General features: G+C 43.9%; 3 protein-coding genes across 13 annotated transcripts in view; 1 reads left to right on the forward strand and 2 right to left on the reverse strand.

The window, feature by feature from the left end:
- The window catches only part of AK8 (adenylate kinase 8), a 73,891-nt gene extending 69,169 nt beyond the window's left edge, over nt 1-4,722 (reverse strand). The window contains exons 1-2 of the mRNA XM_049832739.1: nt 4,611-4,722; nt 1,646-1,730 (exon numbers count right to left, since the gene is read on the reverse strand). Coding sequence (XP_049688696.1) covers nt 1,646-1,730; nt 4,611-4,688 — 163 coding nt within the window. The 5' untranslated portion in view covers nt 4,689-4,722. The remainder of the gene's footprint in view (nt 1-1,645; nt 1,731-4,610) is intronic.
- A 107-nt stretch (nt 4,723-4,829) lies between these two features.
- On the forward strand, nt 4,830-13,430 carry SPACA9 (sperm acrosome associated 9). 2 transcript variants are annotated; one of them, XM_049832745.1, is made up of 5 exons: nt 4,830-4,958; nt 5,571-5,726; nt 8,815-9,017; nt 9,588-9,735; nt 11,206-13,430. In XM_049832745.1, the coding sequence occupies exons 2-5, from the start codon at nt 5,583-5,585 to the stop codon at nt 11,212-11,214; spliced, it is 504 nt and encodes a 167-aa protein (XP_049688702.1). In that variant the 5' UTR covers nt 4,830-4,958; nt 5,571-5,582; the 3' UTR covers nt 11,215-13,430. The 2 variants fall into 2 exon arrangements, with proteins under 2 accessions (XP_049688702.1, XP_049688700.1); XM_049832743.1 differs by having other exon boundaries at nt 9,588-13,430.
- Nucleotides 13,431-15,416: 1,986 nt separating this feature from the next.
- Nucleotides 15,417-19,514, reverse strand: part of TSC1 (TSC complex subunit 1) — a 46,076-nt gene continuing 41,978 nt past the window's right edge. For 9 of the 10 annotated variants that reach the window (XM_049832714.1, XM_049832711.1, XM_049832716.1 and 6 more), the window contains 3 exons: nt 19,106-19,293; nt 18,831-18,992; nt 15,417-18,054 (listed from right to left, as the gene is read on the reverse strand). In XM_049832714.1, coding sequence (XP_049688671.1) covers nt 17,568-18,054; nt 18,831-18,992; nt 19,106-19,293 — 837 coding nt within the window. In that variant the 3' untranslated portion in view covers nt 15,417-17,567. The remainder of the gene's footprint in view (nt 18,055-18,830; nt 18,993-19,105; nt 19,294-19,514) is intronic. The other variant, XM_049832718.1, reaches the window with a different exon arrangement.

Below are 19,514 nucleotides of genomic sequence, written 5' to 3' on the forward strand. Positions count from 1 at the left end.
TTTTTTGTTAGCACAAACCAAGATACAATGTAGAAAACTAGCATCTTTGTGTATGAAAGAATTATCGGTCTTCATATGGTTCTTTAAGGTTTTGAGAAGGAACACATGAAAAAACAATAGTACAGAGCCTTAAGCACAAAAGCTTAATCACACCTTTGACCTACAAGATTTTCAAGACAGTTGTAAGCTATAATCATCATTAGACTTGTTTATATTTTTAAGAGTACTTTAGATCCTATTATTAATTAAAAAGGTTTTCTAACTTCACACCTGGGATAGATGCAATGCTTCTTTTCCACACATCTCTGTTTGAAATTTTCTCTAGGGCTAAAACTGTCTAGCAAGGCAAGATCATGAAAATTCATCACTTTACTGATGGCTCTAATAAGGTTTTTTTTTTTCTTCTAAATAGTCAGCACCTTCCGCCATGATCAAAAAGTAAAATCAACTCTGCCACAGATTTCTGTTACATTATTTTCCTATAATTTATTCTTAAAACAACATTTAGGCTTTAATTTTAATTGGAGTTCCTTTCCTTTCTTAATAGGTTTTTCCAGACTAAAAGCAGAGAGCATTTTTCCTTTGACAAATGACTGCTGTAGTTCTATCTTTAGCCTCTAAGTACTGAAGTCATGAAATGGAAACCTGCCTAATTCTGTTCAAATAATACTGTGGGGCTTAAGGACAAATATTAGCTCAATGTGAAGAAATTTGATCAGCATTCTATCAAACCTCATGAAATTCTTCCACATATTTTCCATGGGTCTATAAAACAGATTGATTACTCATGCTGCCTGCATCAGAAAAGGCTGGACACAATTTGCAGGATTTGATTTTTTTTTTTCCCTGGTATTTAGCAGCATTTCAATCAACATCCATCTGATCACCGCCACTAAGAGCTCACAGCATCTCTAGTGATAACGATTTCATTGATGCTGCAGCAGAACTTTCATAATGGTTTACTATGGTTTTAAAGAAACATCAAAGCAACATGACACCAGCTACCCCTGACAGCTCATGCAGAACAAAAATTATAGTGCAGTTGTGCATATCCAAATATAATCTGCCTAAGGGTGAACAGTTTGTAAATCAAATAATTTGATTGAGTGTACATGCTTTTATTGTGCAGAATACAGACTTCCTATTCAATTTACCAGGTTTTGTTATACATACAAGTAGGCATGCTCACTGTTCCTTCATCTGAGATGCCACTGAGCAGTGGAACTCATTAACAGCAGCTAGTAACTAACTAATCAAAAAACAGAGAATCTGCCAGCCCAGGTAGAATAGGAAACCAAATTTACACCTGACAAAAGGAGTAATTAGCAAGCGTAAAGACAACAGGAAATATCAGATGGGGCACAGAACACATTAATAATTGATACACTAGAACTCTTTGTTATTCCCTTAGAGGGTTTCATTGTTATAACTGTTAAAGTGCATTTTTTATTAGATTACCCACTAAAAAAAGAAATTAAAAGCATCTTACCTATAACGATTCCAAAACGCTCACCTTTTTCTCCTCCCCTGCCTCAAGACACAGTCTGAAAAGTTTTATCCATCATCTGCCAACTGAGGCGCATCTTTCAAACAGCTGTTTACAAACAAGGAATTGAACTAATAAGGTGTCTTGATTTTCACTTACCATCATCATTGTTCTGCTTTAAATGGTTTATCATATACTGAATGGGATCATCTGGCTTATGAATTAATAGTTCTTCAAGCATATTCTGAAAATAAGTAGGACAAAGTCTGAGGAAAATTTAACATAGCTATGCAGTCATGATATATTGCATTTTTACAGCAATGTTACAATGAGGATCTTACGAAAATAAATAAGCATTTAGAAACTCTTTAAGGCCCCTTTCACTAACAAAATTGAGATTATGAAACCTATGTTAGATGGTGAAAAACTGAAGTAAAGCATGATTAGAAAATTGCCACTAAAAACAACAACCTATTTGCTTTGGCTTATTTATGATACATACGGACACCAGAAAGGTTTGGCTTGAGCAGTCTGGTGTCAATAATGGTTGAGTCAGCATTGACGTAAAAACCATACAAGGAATTTCAAAACCAGAGTCAACTTAAACTAGTATCTCTGCAGGGCAAGCTAAACTTCTTAAGCACATTCCCACAAGTTTCTGGCTAGCCTGACCAGACAAGACCTGCAGAAAACACAAAAGCAGCACATCTCACTTTTGTAACTGTACTAGTCTTTCTCCTACATGAAAAGTGGTGGTGGTGGGGATATCTTAAAGCATTTCCTTGAATGTCTGTTTTGGAGCCCATTTTCATATTAAATGTTTGATGTTATACACGGCCTTGCTTCAGCTCCCACCGATAGCAGTGGGGATCTTCCACTGATTTCAGTGAGGATTGTAGCTTCACAGGCAGAGAGAGGAATAACACCAAGAAACACTAACTCCATAGATTTTCTTACAAGACATTTCAGCACAGCCAAGAATTCTGTAATTAAAACTAAACATCAAACAGCAAGTAATATTCTGACTTAGATTATCTACTGAAATGCTTGCACTGGAGTAGGACATCTTCTTCTAAAAATCAGTCATAGCACTTTAATATTTGCAAGTAAATTCCATAAAGTTAATACATTCCATAGAATTTTATATTCTAACCAACTGATTGTCTTTTATTGGAGTGGCCTATTTTCCTTTTCTTCTTCATCCACTTCATTAGAATAATTAAAACATTCAATTCTGTTTATAATTAAAACATTCAATTCTGTTTCACATGCAAGTTCTGATGCTTCAAGGTCTGGGTGGTACATAGCATAAAGTATAAAATTTGTATTTTTATCGGAAGCTTGTTAAAAATTACTTCTCAGCAACATTTATTTAAACTAAAAAAAAATCTGAATTTGGCAAAACAATTATCAGCAGCTTTAAAAATAAGAAACCTAAGAAAATCTGGTCTTACTATGATTCAGAATTGCTTAGGCTGACAGCGATTGATACTTTCACTATTTCATGCCCTACTCCTACCAGAACTTACATGCATGCTTCATTTTATTCAGTTCTGCTAATCTCAGTTTAATTTTGACACAAATAGTTCGGTCAATCTCTGGGGGAGGTTAACGTTTTGGATGTCAGGTTTTAGGTTTCACATTTTGGGTTTTGTAAATGTTTAAGTTTAGGACAATAATTTCAAACTGTGTTTGTTTGTACAGCTGCTACAATTATGCTGCTACAACATAATTGAAGGATGAAAAGAAAACAAGATTCTGAGTAAATCCCACTAGCGTTTTATGTAATATGAGGTCCTGCAGCTGGATTCAATGCCTCATGGCATCCAAAGCACAGTATTTCCATAAAAGCCCCAGAAATATTATGCCACAGCAGTCATACTAAACCACCTCGAGTTACATTAAAAAAAGAAAAGAGGGGGGGGGAAAAGAAGAGGAAAGAAAAATAAGCCTTTGTGTGTTTTCTAGTGAGATTTGGAAAAGTAAAAAGGCCTTATAACATAGACAGGGTTATGAGTTCGGAGCTGTGCAGAGGGGGAGTCTCTCTGACAAGTTCTTGTACCAGAACAGCACCAGAATATTTAGGCTCTCGTGCAAGCCTCCCCATGCTCGACCAAAGGTCTTTTTCCAAACTTACGGAACAAAACATACCTTTCTCTAAGGCAGGGAAACCAATCTTGCTATTTACTGAAATCACAACGATGTTAGAAGTGTACTTCTTTTCGGAGCTGTGCAGAGGGGGAGTCTCTCTGACAAGTTCTTGTACCAGAACAGCACCAGAATATTTAGGCTCTCGTGCAAGCCTCCCCATGCTCGACCAAAGGTCTTTTTCCAAACTTACGGAACAAAACATACCTTTCTCTAAGGCAGGGAAACCAATCTTGCTATTTACTGAAATCACAACGATGTTAGAAGTGTACTTCTTTATTTTTGACACACAGCTCCACAGAAAAGCCACAACAGCAGTAGGAAGGCAGGGAGAAACAGTTTTAAACGGACAACGCTGATAAGCAGGCTGCCACACCTCACCTCAGCAGCCCATCTCTCGGGAAGGGCAAACCCTTCATCTCGGGTTTTCCCGCGCTCGATTTCTTACTGCCTCCTCCTCCTCCTCCTCCTCCCTGTCCTGCCAAGCCTGCATTGCTTTCACGCACTCAACCCTTTTCTTCCCCAGGCTGCCGCTTTTTTCCGCAAAAAGAAAACGACACGCGCGAACCCTAGCAACCGCCAGGCTCTTCTTAAAAGAAGTTAATTAATAAGACAGCCCTCAGCCGGTACAACTTCCCTCACACGGGGACACCCGCCCGCGCCTTTCCACAGGAGCCGGCTGCCGGCCGCTGGGGGAAATGGCCGCGGCGCTGCGCCGCCGCCGCCGAGCCTTCCAGGCCGGGCTCGGGCCTCCCCCGCGGCCGACACCGCGGGACTCCCGGCCGCCGGCGGAGGCCGTGAGGAAACCGGGGGGGCCCCCCCGCCTCACGCCACCCTGGGGCCGAGCCAGGCCGGTGTTCGCCGGGTCCCCCTCACCGCCCCCCCGCCCCGCCCCGGGTTCGCCAGGCCGCGCTCCGGAGGAGACGGCGGGGAGTCCCCGCGGTGCCCCCCGGGGGGACGGGCGCGGCCCGTTCACCTGCAGGAGCCGGAAGAGCTCCCGCTCCTCCGCGTAAGCGCCCACCGGCGGCGGCCACGGCCGGGCGGGGGCGGCCATGGCGGCCCCTAGCAACCAGCGCCGCCGCGCCGCCGCGTTGCTAAGGAGCGCGTCATCACTCCGCGACGCCAGAAGGCGCCCAGCTCGGCGCCCCGGGGTGTGTGTGGGGGTTGACATCATCGAACGGCGACGCGGCCCACCCCCGTTGCCAGGGAGACGTCGGGAGATGCCGGAGCGCCCCGGGGGAGGCCGGTCAGACCCTGCCCGTACCGGCTCCTCTCGGCGGGGCTGCCGCGCCGCCCCTGCCCGTCCGCCGGGCTGAACCGGCCGGTAGGGAGCCGCAGGGCTCGCTGAGCTGCCGGGGGCGGGCGGGAGGGAGGGGGGACTACGGGGGGCCGCTGGGCAAGGTTTCCCTCAGAGCGCAAGGTCACCAGTGGGGAAAATTCAGGCCCCCGCCTGGGGCGGGCGGGGACTGGGGGGTCAAGCAGGGCCCCGGGTCTCCCCAGGTCTGCCAGGATATACTACCTGCCGAGCTGGCTTCGTGTCGTGTTCGAGGTTTTAAGCCACTTGGGCAATGGTTTTACACCGGGTAAGAGAAGGCATCTCTCCCTTCGGCCCTTTCACAGCGGTGTGTTTGATGCATTGCCACATTATGTTTACAATAGACCCACTAGGGTTTATGGCATCTGATTGTCAGTGGTCCCCTCTGGGTTCTCTACCTCTTTTTGCAGCATCATTACTACCTCATTGACTTACTGTTTGGGGCTCTGGGACTGCAGAGCTTTGACACAATATATCTTCTCTTTTCTCCTCTTTTTTTTTTTTTTAAAAGTTTTCCACTAACCTACACAAATCCAACTCAGGTAGAAGACAGTTACATATGTAGAATTGCATCATTTCTAAAAAGTAGCTTCCTTTCTCTCCTTCTCTCCCAAAATCCAGGAGGGGGAAAACATGAATGAGGTAAAGGAGGCTCTAAGAAACATAGAGCAGAACTACAAGCTTTTCCTGCAGCAGCAGTTTACATTTATTGGAGCACTGCAACACACCCGAGAGAATGCACATGACATGATCAGACCTGTGGCAAGCATCAGCCAGGTACAAGTATTCAGCACAAAGTTCTCTGCCGATGAGAACAGGGACCAACGCAGTGCTGTCACGCACTTGGGTCTAGTTCTGGGATGAATAAATGTTTTTACTAAGGGAAGATGCACAAAAACTCTCTAGTAACATTTGTGTATAACTCTGCAAACCAGTGGCAAAAGATTAAGTAGGGGAGAGAAATACCTATGTTAGGTCTTCCCATTTACAGAGACGAAATTTTATTGCTGAGCATCACTTTATGATTTAGTTTAAGGCCGTCATTTCGCTGCTGAGGCATAGCTAGAAATACAGGGTACAAGAAAACAATCAAACCAACCCTCCTTCCCCAGCCACACATGGAATCTGTAATCCTTAACTTGTAGTAACCAGCATGCTTGCCTCTTCCCCCTGGTATTGGTGCTGCTGTATCTTTCTATAGTGCTTATTAAAAATAATGGCAGTGTTACAGAGGTAGGATGATGGATTGAGGGCTGAAAGTCCCAAGTGGGCTAGGGGTTTTCTGGACTGGTAAGTGAATTGTCTTGGAATTTTTATAACATGGGATGTTTTAAGTAGTGCAAAGAACTTAGACCACCTGCAGACAGAGGGGGAAGAAAAACCTAAATAAAATTAGAATTGTGGATTTGAGACAGTAGAACACAGGCACAAAACCCAGATGGATGCCAAAGCCAGAGTGAAAGCCAAGCTATTATTAGGATTAGGACACAGAAGTGAGCTGGTTGTCTTTTCTAGGGGCTGACTCTCTATAATATAAGGGCTTTGCTTGTAACATTGAAGAAGATCACAACAGACATTACGCTAAGCCATTTTTTCCAAAAATAGGCATTGAGATTTTGTATAACATTATGCTGCTTTTCAAAGTGCCAATATTTCAGTGGTACTGAGCAAGCTTGGACACAGCCTCTTGGCAGAGGTAGAAGGCCTGCTTGTTGTGGGGGGTGAAACCTTGCAGGTAACGACTTCAGCAATTACATTGATCCATGGCATCATTTGTGATATAGTAACATAGAATCATTTAGGTTGGAAAAGACCTTTAAGATCATCGAGTCCAACACCACCATGCCACTAAACCATGTCCTGAAGTGGCTTGTCTACGTGTTTTTTTAACACCTCGAGGGATGGTGACACCACCACTTCCCTGGACAGCCTGTTCTGATGCCTGACAACCCTTTCAGTAAATAAATTTTTTCTAATATCCAATTTAAACCTCTCCTGAATGCAAACTTAGAGGCAGCAAACTGTACTGCACAGATGGCACTATGTTACCCCAGGGGGAGGACAGGAAAGGGAAAAGAGTTAGTTACTGGGGAGAACAGGGAGCAATTGGTACAGTACATAGTGGTGATGCTTTGTGCAGGAACTGAACCACTACACCAAAGAAAGTTCACTGGGGACAAAACCAGACATCCATTTTGTTTCACTGCCATTCTCCTGCTTCAACCCAACCCTATTTTTAATTTTGCATGGGAGGGCACAAGAATAAAAGCAACAAATGCAGAAATATGCGTGATCTCAGTCTACAGCTGACTTGACTGCCAGCTTACTTTGCATGTGAACACAGACACCACAGAAAAAAATGATACTGCACTTGAACATGGCTGCATTTCTAACCCCTAAAAGCTGTACATGGTAGCATTTTTAGTGTTGAGTGATGACATTTCTCAGAGAAAAGAGGAGATCACAGTAAGGTGGAAAGGTGGAAGAGCGCACCACAGTCAGGCAATGGTAACAGCTCCTTAAAGACTTCTACATGGAGAAGAGTATAAAGTCAAATCCCAAGTGGTTTTGTGAGACAAGCTTCTCAGTCATTGCTTCAGCCAGAGATTCAAATCACCCAGTGAGTCCTGGCACTGCAGAGCCTGGCTGTGGTCACAACATCGGCCCAGCGTGAACTCCCCTGGCAACAGCTCAATTGCTCATCAGCAGTTGGCTAATGCAGAGCTGGGCAGCCCTTGCAAGCCATCATTCTGTAGTCCTGGTCCCCATCCTGGTTACACAGGTGCATTAACTCTGTTGTTGATGTGGACAAAAAGTAGTCCTGTTAGCCCATTGGTGAACATCCAGGCTAAAATGCTATTCTCTTTAGGACTATATCTGCTCCCAGCAGCAATGAAAACTCCTGCCATTCACAAGGACACAACACTCAGCAAACAGTGTGGAAGGAGGAAGCTGTAGTGGAAATGGACCCTTAGGGGCCATTTTTTATTTTTCCTACAAACCTGCTGAGAATTTGCCCAAGCACATAGCATGGCTTTTCTGTATGCAGAAACCGTACCAATGTTGGAACAGCTACTTCGTTCTTGTCTTGAAATCTTAGAGAAAGCACTGAAGGTGTTAGAGTCCAGCTTAGACTGCCAACCAGCTGCTCAGTATTTTATATTCTGACCACTCATGTCTGAAGTGCCTGGAATTTCTTTGGAGAAGATACTTAATCTCTTGGCATAACGCTTCCTCATGCTATGCCATTCACTCTGAGTAACAAAAATGCTCAAGGCAAGTAGGGAATGTCATTGCTGTAACAGGTTAGTAAGGACAATTAAGTTAAATGGGTTTAGTTTGCAGTCACATCTAGTGGTGCCAAATAAAGAACCATGAAGAATGTATGTACGTGCAAACACATCCACACTGCTACTCCAAACCAGGCCCACTTTGGTCGCTGCGCTCACCTCCCACCCCACTCTGCCTAAGTGGCCATGGCAGTGGCAGAGGGTGCCCTGCTCAGAGCAGACAGAAAACTCTGCTCACGCTCAACCCGTTTCTGCAGTGCTTGCAGCAGAGCTGTGGTTTTGGCTGCAGTACTCCTACACTTTCTTCAAAGAGGGAGGAATGCTCACTGGTGTGCTGACAACTGGATCCACCATCACCTCAGCCTTCTTCAGTCACGATGAATGACAAGCAAGGATCTCAGGCATGCGCTAGAAATCTTACTACCTGCCGCTGTATTGCCGTTTCCATAGTGGCTCATGCCTGCAGAGTCACAAGAGAAAGCAGCTTCTCATCACTAATTTATACTGCAAAGTTGCTTAAGTTAAATGTAATTTAACATGCATGACTCTGTCTTTCCCCATGTTGCACTCTACAGGTACAGTCCTACATGGAGCATCACTGTAACAATTCCACCGACAGGCGTATCCTCAACATGTTCCTAAACATCTGCAATGATCTAAGCAAGCTCTGCCACAAGCTGGAAACCGTGCATTCTGGTAACAACATAACCAATGGCATTTTGGAGAGATGCAAGCTGCTCCTTAGCCACAGCAATGATCTGAGCACCATCCGAGCTAAGTAAGTCCATCAGCTTAGTTTCTTTGAGGCAACTGTCAATGCCAGAGGACTGTCACAAGAATATGTATTCCCACTTGACTTCTCCATCAATTCCGTTACAACATCTTTGTGGCTTTAGTGAGGGTACAAGGTGCTACCCAGTTTACTATTCCAGTTGTTGGAAAAACACTGCCAGCCTCAATTCACAAAAAGGGGGTTGGTTTGTTTATTCATTCTCTTTACTGGTGCATGGAAGGGCATACACAGGCAGGTTAGTATGCTAAAGGCCCATGCAATGTGCAGGCAGTTCACTTCCTCCTTCCTCCTATTCCTGCCCTGCATGTAGCTGATTTCTGTGGGGCAAGTGCCTGTACATGCTCTTGAACTCTTCCAGATCTAGCCCAACAGCCAGGATAGTGTGTTTGGCAAGACTTGCTTCTCAAGATCGAATTCTATCTGTGCCTTTCTGTTTTGGGGAAATGGCTGTCTGTGCATTTCTGCTCTTCCCAGGGGATCTCAGGGTGGCACTGTGGGCTCACCAGGGTTGCATGTCTGGGACTTCTCTGCCCACTGTTTTCTTCTGTCCCACAGATACCCCCACGATGTTGTGAATCACCTGAGCTGTGATGAAGCAAAGAATCACTATGGAGGTGTGGTGAGCCTCATCCCCATTGTTCTAGACTGCATGAAGGAGTGGGTAGCCCACATTGAGAAGCTGCCACAGCCCATGCTGTATGATGTGAGTGGTGGAAGTGCTATCTCTGAGAAGAGGGCACCCCAGGATGCACCAGCTAGGGCAGCCATTTCCCAAACACCACTTTCTGTGCGCCTTGAAGCTCAGACCTCAACTAGTAACAAAGATAATGTACAAGTGCAGGGGAGTAAGCATATCCAAAAGAAAAACCTAAGTGACACAAAAAATCACAGTGGGAAACTTAAAGGGCCCTGGAAACCACCAGGTAGACACGCCTTTTAAAGGATCAAAGTTCATGCATCTTCTGCTTACCCCCTTTAATCAGGTGGCTGATTAAAGATAGTGAAATGAATACTAGAGATCTTTCCTATCCGAGTCCACTTTCTGAAGAGTTAGCCCTGTAAGCCAGTCTTGGACAGGTACATACTCTCTCCCTTGCTGACGTTTCCACTCTCCTCCTTAAAGCTGTTTCCCAACAGAAGTACCTGTAGCACTGGCGCTCATCCCTTTAACCAGCACTGTGGTGAGAGCAGGCAACAGTCAGGAATAATCAGGTTTTAATCGCTCAGATACATATCTTGGGGGAGCTACTTGAAATGGGATTTTACACTTTCTCAGACTTCTGAGGAACACCCACTCACTCACCAAAGCCAGAGGTGTAAAGAACCTGCATGTCTGAAGGACATGATGCAGAGCAGCAAAGGTCTCGTTATGGATTCAGACTTGTCCCTAAGGTTCCCTCACCCCCACTGAAATTGCCTGGTTATTTGGACCAAAGAATCAAAGTGGACGACACTAATTATGTCTCCCTTACAGGCCACTGGCTACAGAAAAGGTCAGAGTGCTTTAGTTGCACCGACTGCTCTCCTGCATCCTTCTTACAGGTTCTCACACCATTGCTAGTACACCCTACTCGGAACATCTTCCCTTACACCTGTTTCACTCCTTTGCTGTCAGAGCTAGAGATGAAGTTTGTTCTCCTTTACCTTTTGCACTTAGTTTGGTGTGCTGACAATACCCAAACTTGAATAAACCACCCCTGTCCTCCCCAGAGCTCTTTGTTAGCAAAACTAACGAAGTCATTTCCAGTCGACGTGATTCATGGGAATCTGGTGAGAGCAGAGAGGCTGAGAAAACTGTGGCCATTTTCAGATCATTCCTTTTCAAACTGCAAGTTAAAATGTCTGTGCTTTCCCTTTTTTGCAACGAGAATTCAGCTTGCCTAGCTTTCAAGGATGTTATGAGTTCATTAAAACTGCAAGGCATTTGAGACAGTCTCATGCTGCTTTTATACCAGCACTTCACAATTCCAGCACAGTGACTTTATACCAGTGCTGAAAACAGCTTTCTTTCCAGCCTGCTTAGGGAGGGTCAGCAGAGCCATGGGCTCGCCCCATTCTCTGGAGCTGATATGCATTTTTGGTGCTGCTTTTATTCAAGCACTGTTAACTGTGTACTTAAGATCTCAGTAACACTGTCTTCCCCGTATCTGACTGCTTTTTTCCCCTCCCACAGGCAAATTAGCTCCTGTTCTTTGCTTCCTGCTGGAAGACAGTCCTGAATAAACAATTTCCCCTTGCATACCTGGCTCGGTTTGCTAAAATTGTGAGAAAGCTTTTGCCTTAAGATGACCAGATTTTGGCAACAAGCAGCCGAAAAAGGAGAATTAATACAGAGAAGAGAGCGTAGGAAGGAATGATAGGTCAGATGAAATGGAAAGTTTTTTCAGGAGCCTTTGTATTCCTCATATAACCCCACCTTCTTTTGCGCTTTTTCTCCTTCCGCTATCCACTTGCACTGCAATGCAATACATGTATCCACTCTGGAGTAGAAGCCTATTTTTAGGAGACGACATGATCCAACTGAATTGAGCCTTGGTGAACTCAAAAGGGTAGCGAAGCTTGCCAGGGTCACCCAGAGACTCCTAGGCACTACTGGGGCCACAGCCAGCAGAACGTGACCGTTACCCTCTCAGGCTTTACTCAAGAGCCCTGTTGCAGAGGCAGCTTCAGGCAGAAAAATCAAAGTTACTCACAGCTGCCCTATGGTGTTTCATGCTGCAAAGACAAGTGCCCGATGACAGTTGCTGTCTCAAAAGTTTTTCAGAACAAGTACACTCTATGTGGACTAAAAGATGACAAGTGTTGGGGACACAAGGGATGCTATTCCCAGATCTTGTTTCCAACCTTCCTCACCCTGTCATATAGTTTTAAATTTGAACATGCGGGCTCTGATAAGACCAAAATTATCCTCCAGTTTGTACTTCAGTTTCAGCTTTCACAATACAGCACAGCACAAACTGCTTGTCAGAACAGTCCCAAACCCCGTCTACCATCTCCCCAACGCTGCTGTTCAAAATGCCAATGCAGTTGTCCATTTGTGCATGACAAAGGTTATGATACATGCAAGAAACAGTTCCCAAACTTTAATAATAATTTCTACCCTAACCTTATCCTTTCAATCAGTCTTATTAAAACACAAGCAGAAAAAATGAGTGCGTAAAACTTGCAGTCTGAGGTTTGGTAATGACATGACCAGAATCTGTTGGAAGACTGCAAAGTTAAGTCTCACAAAAACATCTAGACAAATTACTTAATTTCCATACAAGTTCTCCTCTTCCAGAGTGGATGGACACTTCAAAAGACAAAAAGATACAGCAAGAATTATTTTTCTCCACTACAAATCAAGCTGTTTGAAGAATTTACATAAACAGGATGTAAATGCCAAACACAGAAGTGCAATAAAGTTTTACTTTAGCCTCTGTGAGCATAAAATTGCAAGATTCACACTGAGAAACCAGGCAGGGCACCAAACTGACTTACCTAGAGATCTGTCAGTTAGTCCAGGAAATAAATGCTGCTTTTTTTGTTCAAAAAATGAACTAGAGATACGGGCTGGTACTAGATGATCTCAACAGAATCCTGGCATCTGTAGGCTATTAATTACCTTTGTGCTCCCCTCGATTAAGGGTCAAACCAGGCTTTTGTCAACCTGTAATCGGGTCAAAACCTTCCGTACCTTAAACATCTGGTTCCAGCGTCTCAGACGCCGAGAGGATGGGGTATAGCTCAGACCTCAGGAAGTTAACATCGTGTCAGGGGTGGTGGTGGGGGTCTTAAAGGAGGGAAAGGGGGGCGGTTCGAGGGAGAGGAGAAACTCAGCATCCCCAAAATGTCATCCAAGCCGACGCAGAGCGAAGTGGCAGGCTTCGCGGGGCCTCTAGTGGCCGCGACTGGGAGCGCGGCGGGACGGGGGGGAGCGGGGCCCCGGCGGGACCCCCGCCGCCTGGGCTCTGCCCCGGCCCGGGCAGCCGCACGTCAGCGTCCGGCGGGCGAAGGCTCTGAAAAGCAGTTTTTAAAAAGTTTCTGACCATCCTGCTATGTCTCTCCCCCACCCCTCCATCCCGAAACTAAAGGGGCTTTTGAACGCTTGTCACAGGTAAGCAAACCCAGGGGCTGCAGCCCCGCACTCCCCCCGGTTGTTGGGCCAAGACTCGAAGGGCAGCTGCGGGGCCGTCCCCTCAGAAGCAGCTGCCATTTCAGAAGCGTGATCGGCTGTTCCCCCCTCCCCGCCCCATTTGTAAACGCACCGAAGCCAGGAGGATAGCTCTGTTTTCCCAAGAGTTCCAAATTCACTTGGGGGGGGTGTAGCACCAGTTTAAACGGAGCTTGTAGTCAGCTGAAAACCGAGCACTGCACCGCTGAGACAGAGAGCAGAGACCGCTTCGAAGAAACCATAAATAGCATTTGGCAGACGTTAAAGATCACCAAGGGAGTCCAAAACTAGAGGGTGCGCTTGGAGAGGACTTCAAGAAAAAAGGTTTAGCCAAGTAAAGCCCACAGACACCGAATCATGAAGACGATCAGCCAAAATTATTTGGAACAAATTTTTGTCTGAAAAGTAAAGCCTATGTGAATGCTAACTAAGCTTTATTTGCAAAAGCTCCTGCGTGTATGAATGTATGAAGAAAGTAACTCAGCTCCTGCTGATTTTCTAAACTATTTCATAACCACTTACTACTTTCAAACCCCACCATTTGCACCAGTAGCTAAGTAATTCCAATAAATCAAGATCAATCAGCAAAGATACTTCCAATTCAGGAAATGAAATTACTTCCTTCCCTAATGTGTACTGCATGTTTATTAGCTGGGTTATAAACTACCAAACATACTACTTAGCATTAGTGAGTAAGGAATGTACTTGATTTTTCTCTTTTTATACCCTAGCGGATGTACTTCTGTGGGTAATATATATCTAATTGTTTTTTTTTTTTTACACTATCAAGTGCAGCTTTTCCATGCTAAGCTTGTTAAGGGATATGCAAAATGGATTTAAAGTAAGAGCCAGTCAAATTCACTTTCTGCTTTGTTTTCATTTCACTCACACCATGCTGTAGAACTCACCCCAGTGCAGAAGGCCCAAAACAACTTTCTCTATCACCTAACCCCAAGATAATATTTATGCTAACTTTTACATAAAATTCTCCATAACAACTGTTACTCAGCCAAAGTATGTTCACAAACAGACTGTACATCAGTAGCACCATCCCCTTCACAGGTGTCGTTCAAATTTAAGAATTGTACTTAGTCCTTACCTGGAATGCTGAGGTTCATGTATGAATTTATAAATTGCTTTGAGCAACCTTTCAAATATTCATTTATTTCAGGGGGGAAAAAAACACCAAAAACCAAAAGCAAAACAGTAAGAAAGTGCCAGTCTGGAAAAAAGACAAAACAAGAGAACAACCTTAACCTACTAGGTTAAGCTTACAGTAAAATGGCCCCAAAGTTCCCATTGGTTTGAGAAACTGTCCTCCTGCGTGCACAGTGACTCTTGAGCAGGGTACAGAAAAGAATGTCAACAGGGACAGAGCAAGCTGGCCAGCTTCTGACAGCGTCTCCAGCTTTACAAACAAGTCTCTGACATTTTCAGCTATTAATTTGTCTAATCACTGTGTAGTCTCTAGACTACATAAACAATGTTATACAGAAAGCTAATACGCAGATTTGCAGTACTGAATTGTTTGCAGTTAATTTATGGATTATACTGGCATGTCACTGAGTTTGTTTTTCACAGAAGAAAAAAGGCTTTGGCTCCATGCAGAAAAAATGAGCTTCTAATGACAAACCCCATGCAAAAAGGGGCAGTACCACTTACCTGCTCTGTACTATGCAGATCTTGGAAGATGTTTCAACACTGAACTTGTTTCTGCACGTTTCGTCTCACCACAGCTCAGTCCCAAAGAGGTCAGCTGGCAGGGAATTTAACACAGAGTAGTGCAAAACAATACATTTTATTTGTTCACAGTTAAACACAAGCAACTGCCTTGACATTTTAGAACATTCTAATAAGGACAGCAAAACCTCCTTTTGGTTTAAGTTCTCTTTAGCTTACGATTGTACCATTTCCTCGTATTTCATATTTATGGCATTTAATGTGGATTGTTTAACATGCTTACAAAGAGCGAGGCAGGGAACAGATTAACTTGACAAAGACAGCAATTTTAGATTTAACTAAAAGCAGTCAGTTAAAAAAATCTGTTTCCACTTCACTGATGGGACCCCTTCAAACGAACTGCAAGTTAACTACATACAGCAGATCCATGATTTTTAGACTTACAAAAAAATTGCTAAATTTGTTCCTCCATAATCTTTGTGGTCCATAAACAAACCTAAAGTGGTTTCCATTACTATCCCAGTGTTTAAAACCTTTTTAAAAGAAGAAAAAAGCCACCTTATCAATGAGCTTGCATTACCGCCAGGGCATTTTTGTAACCGACAACAAAAACCTCCTCTCAGAACAAGTGAAATCATCATATAAGCAAGATACTCTTCTGGGCTCGGCAAAGCAGAAGGATGGGCGAATGCACTCCTCCAACACAATGGCATCCAACGGCTGAGCCAGCCCTTCAAGGGCAATGTGCAAACCATTCACTCCTGGGGCTGGGACCCGGTGGGGCAAGGGGCAGGAAACCTCCAAATCTTACCGAAACATACGCTACCACATTTGCTACCGCTAAGTCTTAGAAAGCCTATAGACATGTCGACAAAACCAGTCTGTCACTTACAACCAACTCTCTATTTTCTATTCCATGCAGATTCAAGCTTTGACAAAACCACTGAAGTTCACCTTTACTTTCAGAGTTAGGACTGACCAACTGAAAGGACACTGAGAATAATTTAGACAGGCAGAAATGTATTTAGACCCTAGGTGTTATGGAAGAAGCGGAAGTGGGAGGAAAAGTACTGTCAGGCGCAACTTAGCATATTGCCAGGCACTTTGACAGAGTCCTGTTCCTATTCAGGTTAAGAAGGGATTTGAACTACAAGTGCAAGTGTACTTGGATTTGATTTATATGTGAGACGATTCTTAAACAGCAGCTGCCACCCACAGAATGTTTAAGAAAAGAGGCCACATGTGATGCAGGGTAACTGTGAAGCCTGATATGTCTAAGTATGCCTGGACCCAGACATATCTAACATTTAAAACAAGCACACTGCCTTCCTAACAGCGGGCTCTGTTCTGTCACGAAGGAGATTGAGTCTGACCACTGACAAGCCCTGATCCCACAATCCTCCTTCACAGAAGGCTCATCATTGACTTAAAACATGATTAACACAGAAAGGCTTCAAGACAGAATTCTGATTCTCAGTTTGAGCAGACTTCCTCCCCAGCCTTATCTTCTAAGGAAACGGGATGAGGGCAAAGGGGAGATACCTAGAGCCAAATTGACATTGCTGAGCTGAAAAATGTGCTGCGGTCTGAGCAGAACAGCACTCAAAGGAAACCATATTCTGTAAGTCAAGCCTGAAAACATATTCCCAGGGAAGAATGAAGCCAATTTCTCGGACTCAAAACACAGTGGTCTTGCTCAGACAAGGAACAAAGACCAGAACTATGAAGGAGGGTCAGACAGCACAAGTATTTCCCTGACTAGAGAAACAAATGCACTTCTGCAAATCTTCATAAGCTTGCGATTCTACATACATGTTCTGCACGCTCTCCCTACTGAGTAAAGCTTCCTCTTCCCTCTTCTCCCACCCCAATTGCCTTCCCATATGAACCAGTCTGAGGTCAGTACCAGCCTGTCAGGCAAACACTTAAAATACCAAAAAGATCAGAAGCTAGTGTTTTAAGAAGTCTTCAGCATATACGGTCTCTTCCGCATTACAAGCTCCAGTTCCTTATTGTCTGTTCAAATGTAACTTTCCAGGAAATGTTAAGGACAATATAAACAATGATCATGAATTAGGGTGAATGAATTGTTTTGCAGAGGTACACTGTTCTTTAAACATTTAGGTATTCAATCAGAGTCCAACTTAATGAAGACTGGGCTCTGAGGGATGTGGGACAGTGGACAGGCAAAATAGAGACCTTTAGATGAATGGACTAGAAATTCTAGTGCTGATTCTTTCCGGGATGAAAGCAACTGAAGTCACCCGGACAGGCAGCACAATTAACTGCTCTAAATTGGAAGCTTGCAAGGAAATACAAAGCATTCATAGGAGACTCACAAATGTTAATTTGGCCTCATATTGCACTCAAGTTCATAAACGCAGCCACTCAACTGGGGACAGGGAGAAAGGGAAAAAAATACTTGCAAATGCTAACAGTTGTCCCTTCAAATTAGTACACGCTGCTAAGGACTGAATTTGAGAAAGAAGCAAGAGTTAGGCTGGGCGTTTCAATTCCAGACCCAAAAATCCACTTTGCATTTGTTCAGCAGCCTTCTTCCGTTTCTGGACATCAATCCTATTCCGCTGCATGAGCTAGCTGCTCAGACCAAAGAAACATAAAAGCTTTTAGTTAAACTTGCATTCACGCCTCCTGTTCTATGCCAAGAATATGAAAATAACACTGATTGACTATCTTCCTTTTTAACTGTGGTCATGATGAGTTTCATTGTAGTCCATGATATGAAGCTGTCCAACACTGCTTTCCTGGATCTTAGGCGAGACACTAAGGTTATCAGGGCTTGGAGAGGCCTTTGTCTCCATGCTTGGATCTTTACATAGTTCAGTCTTTAGAGCATCGGAAAGCCTGTTGATGGTTACACCCTCCTCATCACACTGGCTCTCACTCTTGTTGCGAAATAATTCTCGTGCCTTCATTCCAAGGAAGCTCTTGGAGCTGGGAAGTGAACCTACAGTCAGTGGGACAGTACTCGAGGTCTCCAGCAACACGGATGTCTCCCAGCGACTGCTGAATCTCTGGTTCTGGGGTTTTTCAGGGGTGGAGAGCTCACTGCTGCTGCCACCCTTACTGCTACTACTACCTCGAGTGCTGGGAGGTTTGGTCTCTCCATTTCTACCAATGGTTTCTTCACTGTATCCCACCACAGCATCTTCATTACCACAATCCAGCCTGTTTTGGAAAGGGAGAGGATATAGTGTGAAGGAAATGGTAGCAACTGTTTACAATGGAAGGGGAAATGCTGGGGAAGGCAGGTTAGAGTACTTTGCATTTCTGCTATGGCAGAAGTACTTCAACAGTTTTCCTTTCACAGTTTTGTAGCAAAGCAGAAGTGACAAAGGGTAACCAGAAAAGCATCACACACTAAGCTTTGCAACATCCAGTGTTTTAAGTCCAAAGCTGACAATAATCCCAAAGCAGAATGGAACTAGATCCTGATCTGCTAAGGTAAAGGAAGAGATCTGTACATCTTCCTTGGATTGTAGGCCTTTCTTTTTACCTAACCCAAGCACAGGTGATCGCCACAAATCTGCTGGCAGTGCAAGAAATTATCCTGATGCTGTAGCAGAATCTGGTGTAGAAAAAAAAAAGGTATGATCTGAAGTAAAGTCCAGCACTACCTAGACAGTTTAGGCAGACATATGTAAAACAACTACGTAAGAACAGTGTAGCAATTTGTAAAGAGACTGTTTTATGAGACAAACCAGAGATTTCTCTCAAACTTTGAGTAACAGTTCAGCTATCTGAAAAGTACTTCATGGGCACTTCCAGTTTTGTCAGTGACTCTCAGTAACCTGGGCAGAGTCCTGAACCAGATTCAGTCTGTAAAAGGGGGAGTAACAGAAATACTTCGAGATAATGCATCCAAGTGCTAAGAATTCCACAAGGATATCAACTTCCAAGGAGCTGGCCATGAGTCCAGCATATTTTTACATCATCACCCTTACCTTTCTTCTGCTGCTTCAGCTGCTTCTGTTTTATCATCTTCAAGTTTTTTCAGTAGGCTGCTCTTCTCCAGCCGGCCAAACAGATCCAAAATCTCCAGCTCAAATGCCTGTGTGATTCTTTTCTGGGCCTTGTACCTACTTTCTACTGCTTGCAGCTGACCTCTGAACAGAAAAAGAAACCAAAGTCCATCAGGTCCAGTGTCGCCAGATTCTGCCTCAACTATGATAGTGCACCTGTCAATGCATAGCTAAAATTTTACACAGGAAACCCCTACCTTGCTTGGATTTTTACATCTTCCAGATATTTCTTTTGCTCCAGGAAGAGGTGGTCCTTTTTTGCAAGCTGAGATTCCAGTTCAGCTATCCGTTTCTGGGAAGCATCAAGCCTTTGGCTTTGCTGCTGAACACACAATTTTGCTTTCTCCAGTTCTTTCCGAAAAGCAGCGTGCAACATTTCAACCTCCTCAAAGGAGAGAACACAATGTTAAAGTATAATTTGTGTGTTATTTTTATTAATACTTAGACATGTTTCTGATGCTATAAATAGTCACATTTTTAAGCAAGATGGAATAAAAGAAACATTTCTAAAAACAGATATAGAAAAACTGGATACTCTGAGGATGTACACTATTAAGTAACTGTGAAAATAACTACACATCACTGGAATTTATTAGCACATTAATG

Source organism: Accipiter gentilis, chromosome 29, assembly GCF_929443795.1.
Source record: "Accipiter gentilis chromosome 29, bAccGen1.1, whole genome shotgun sequence".
In the NCBI taxonomy this organism is placed as follows: Eukaryota; Metazoa; Chordata; class Aves; order Accipitriformes; family Accipitridae; genus Astur; species Astur gentilis.

Excerpts from the sequence above, each read along its gene's own strand:
- SPACA9 (XM_049832743.1), top strand. The coding sequence starts at position 5,583 with ATGAATGAGGTAAAGGAGGCTCTAAGAAACATAGAGCAGAACTACAAG. Across the intron at positions 5,727-8,814 it reads CTGTGGCAAGCATCAGCCAG|GTACAGTCCTACATGGAGCA; the intron begins GTACAAGTATTC and ends TGCACTCTACAG. Across the intron at positions 9,018-9,587 it reads CTGAGCACCATCCGAGCTAA|ATACCCCCACGATGTTGTGA; the intron begins GTAAGTCCATCA and ends TCTGTCCCACAG.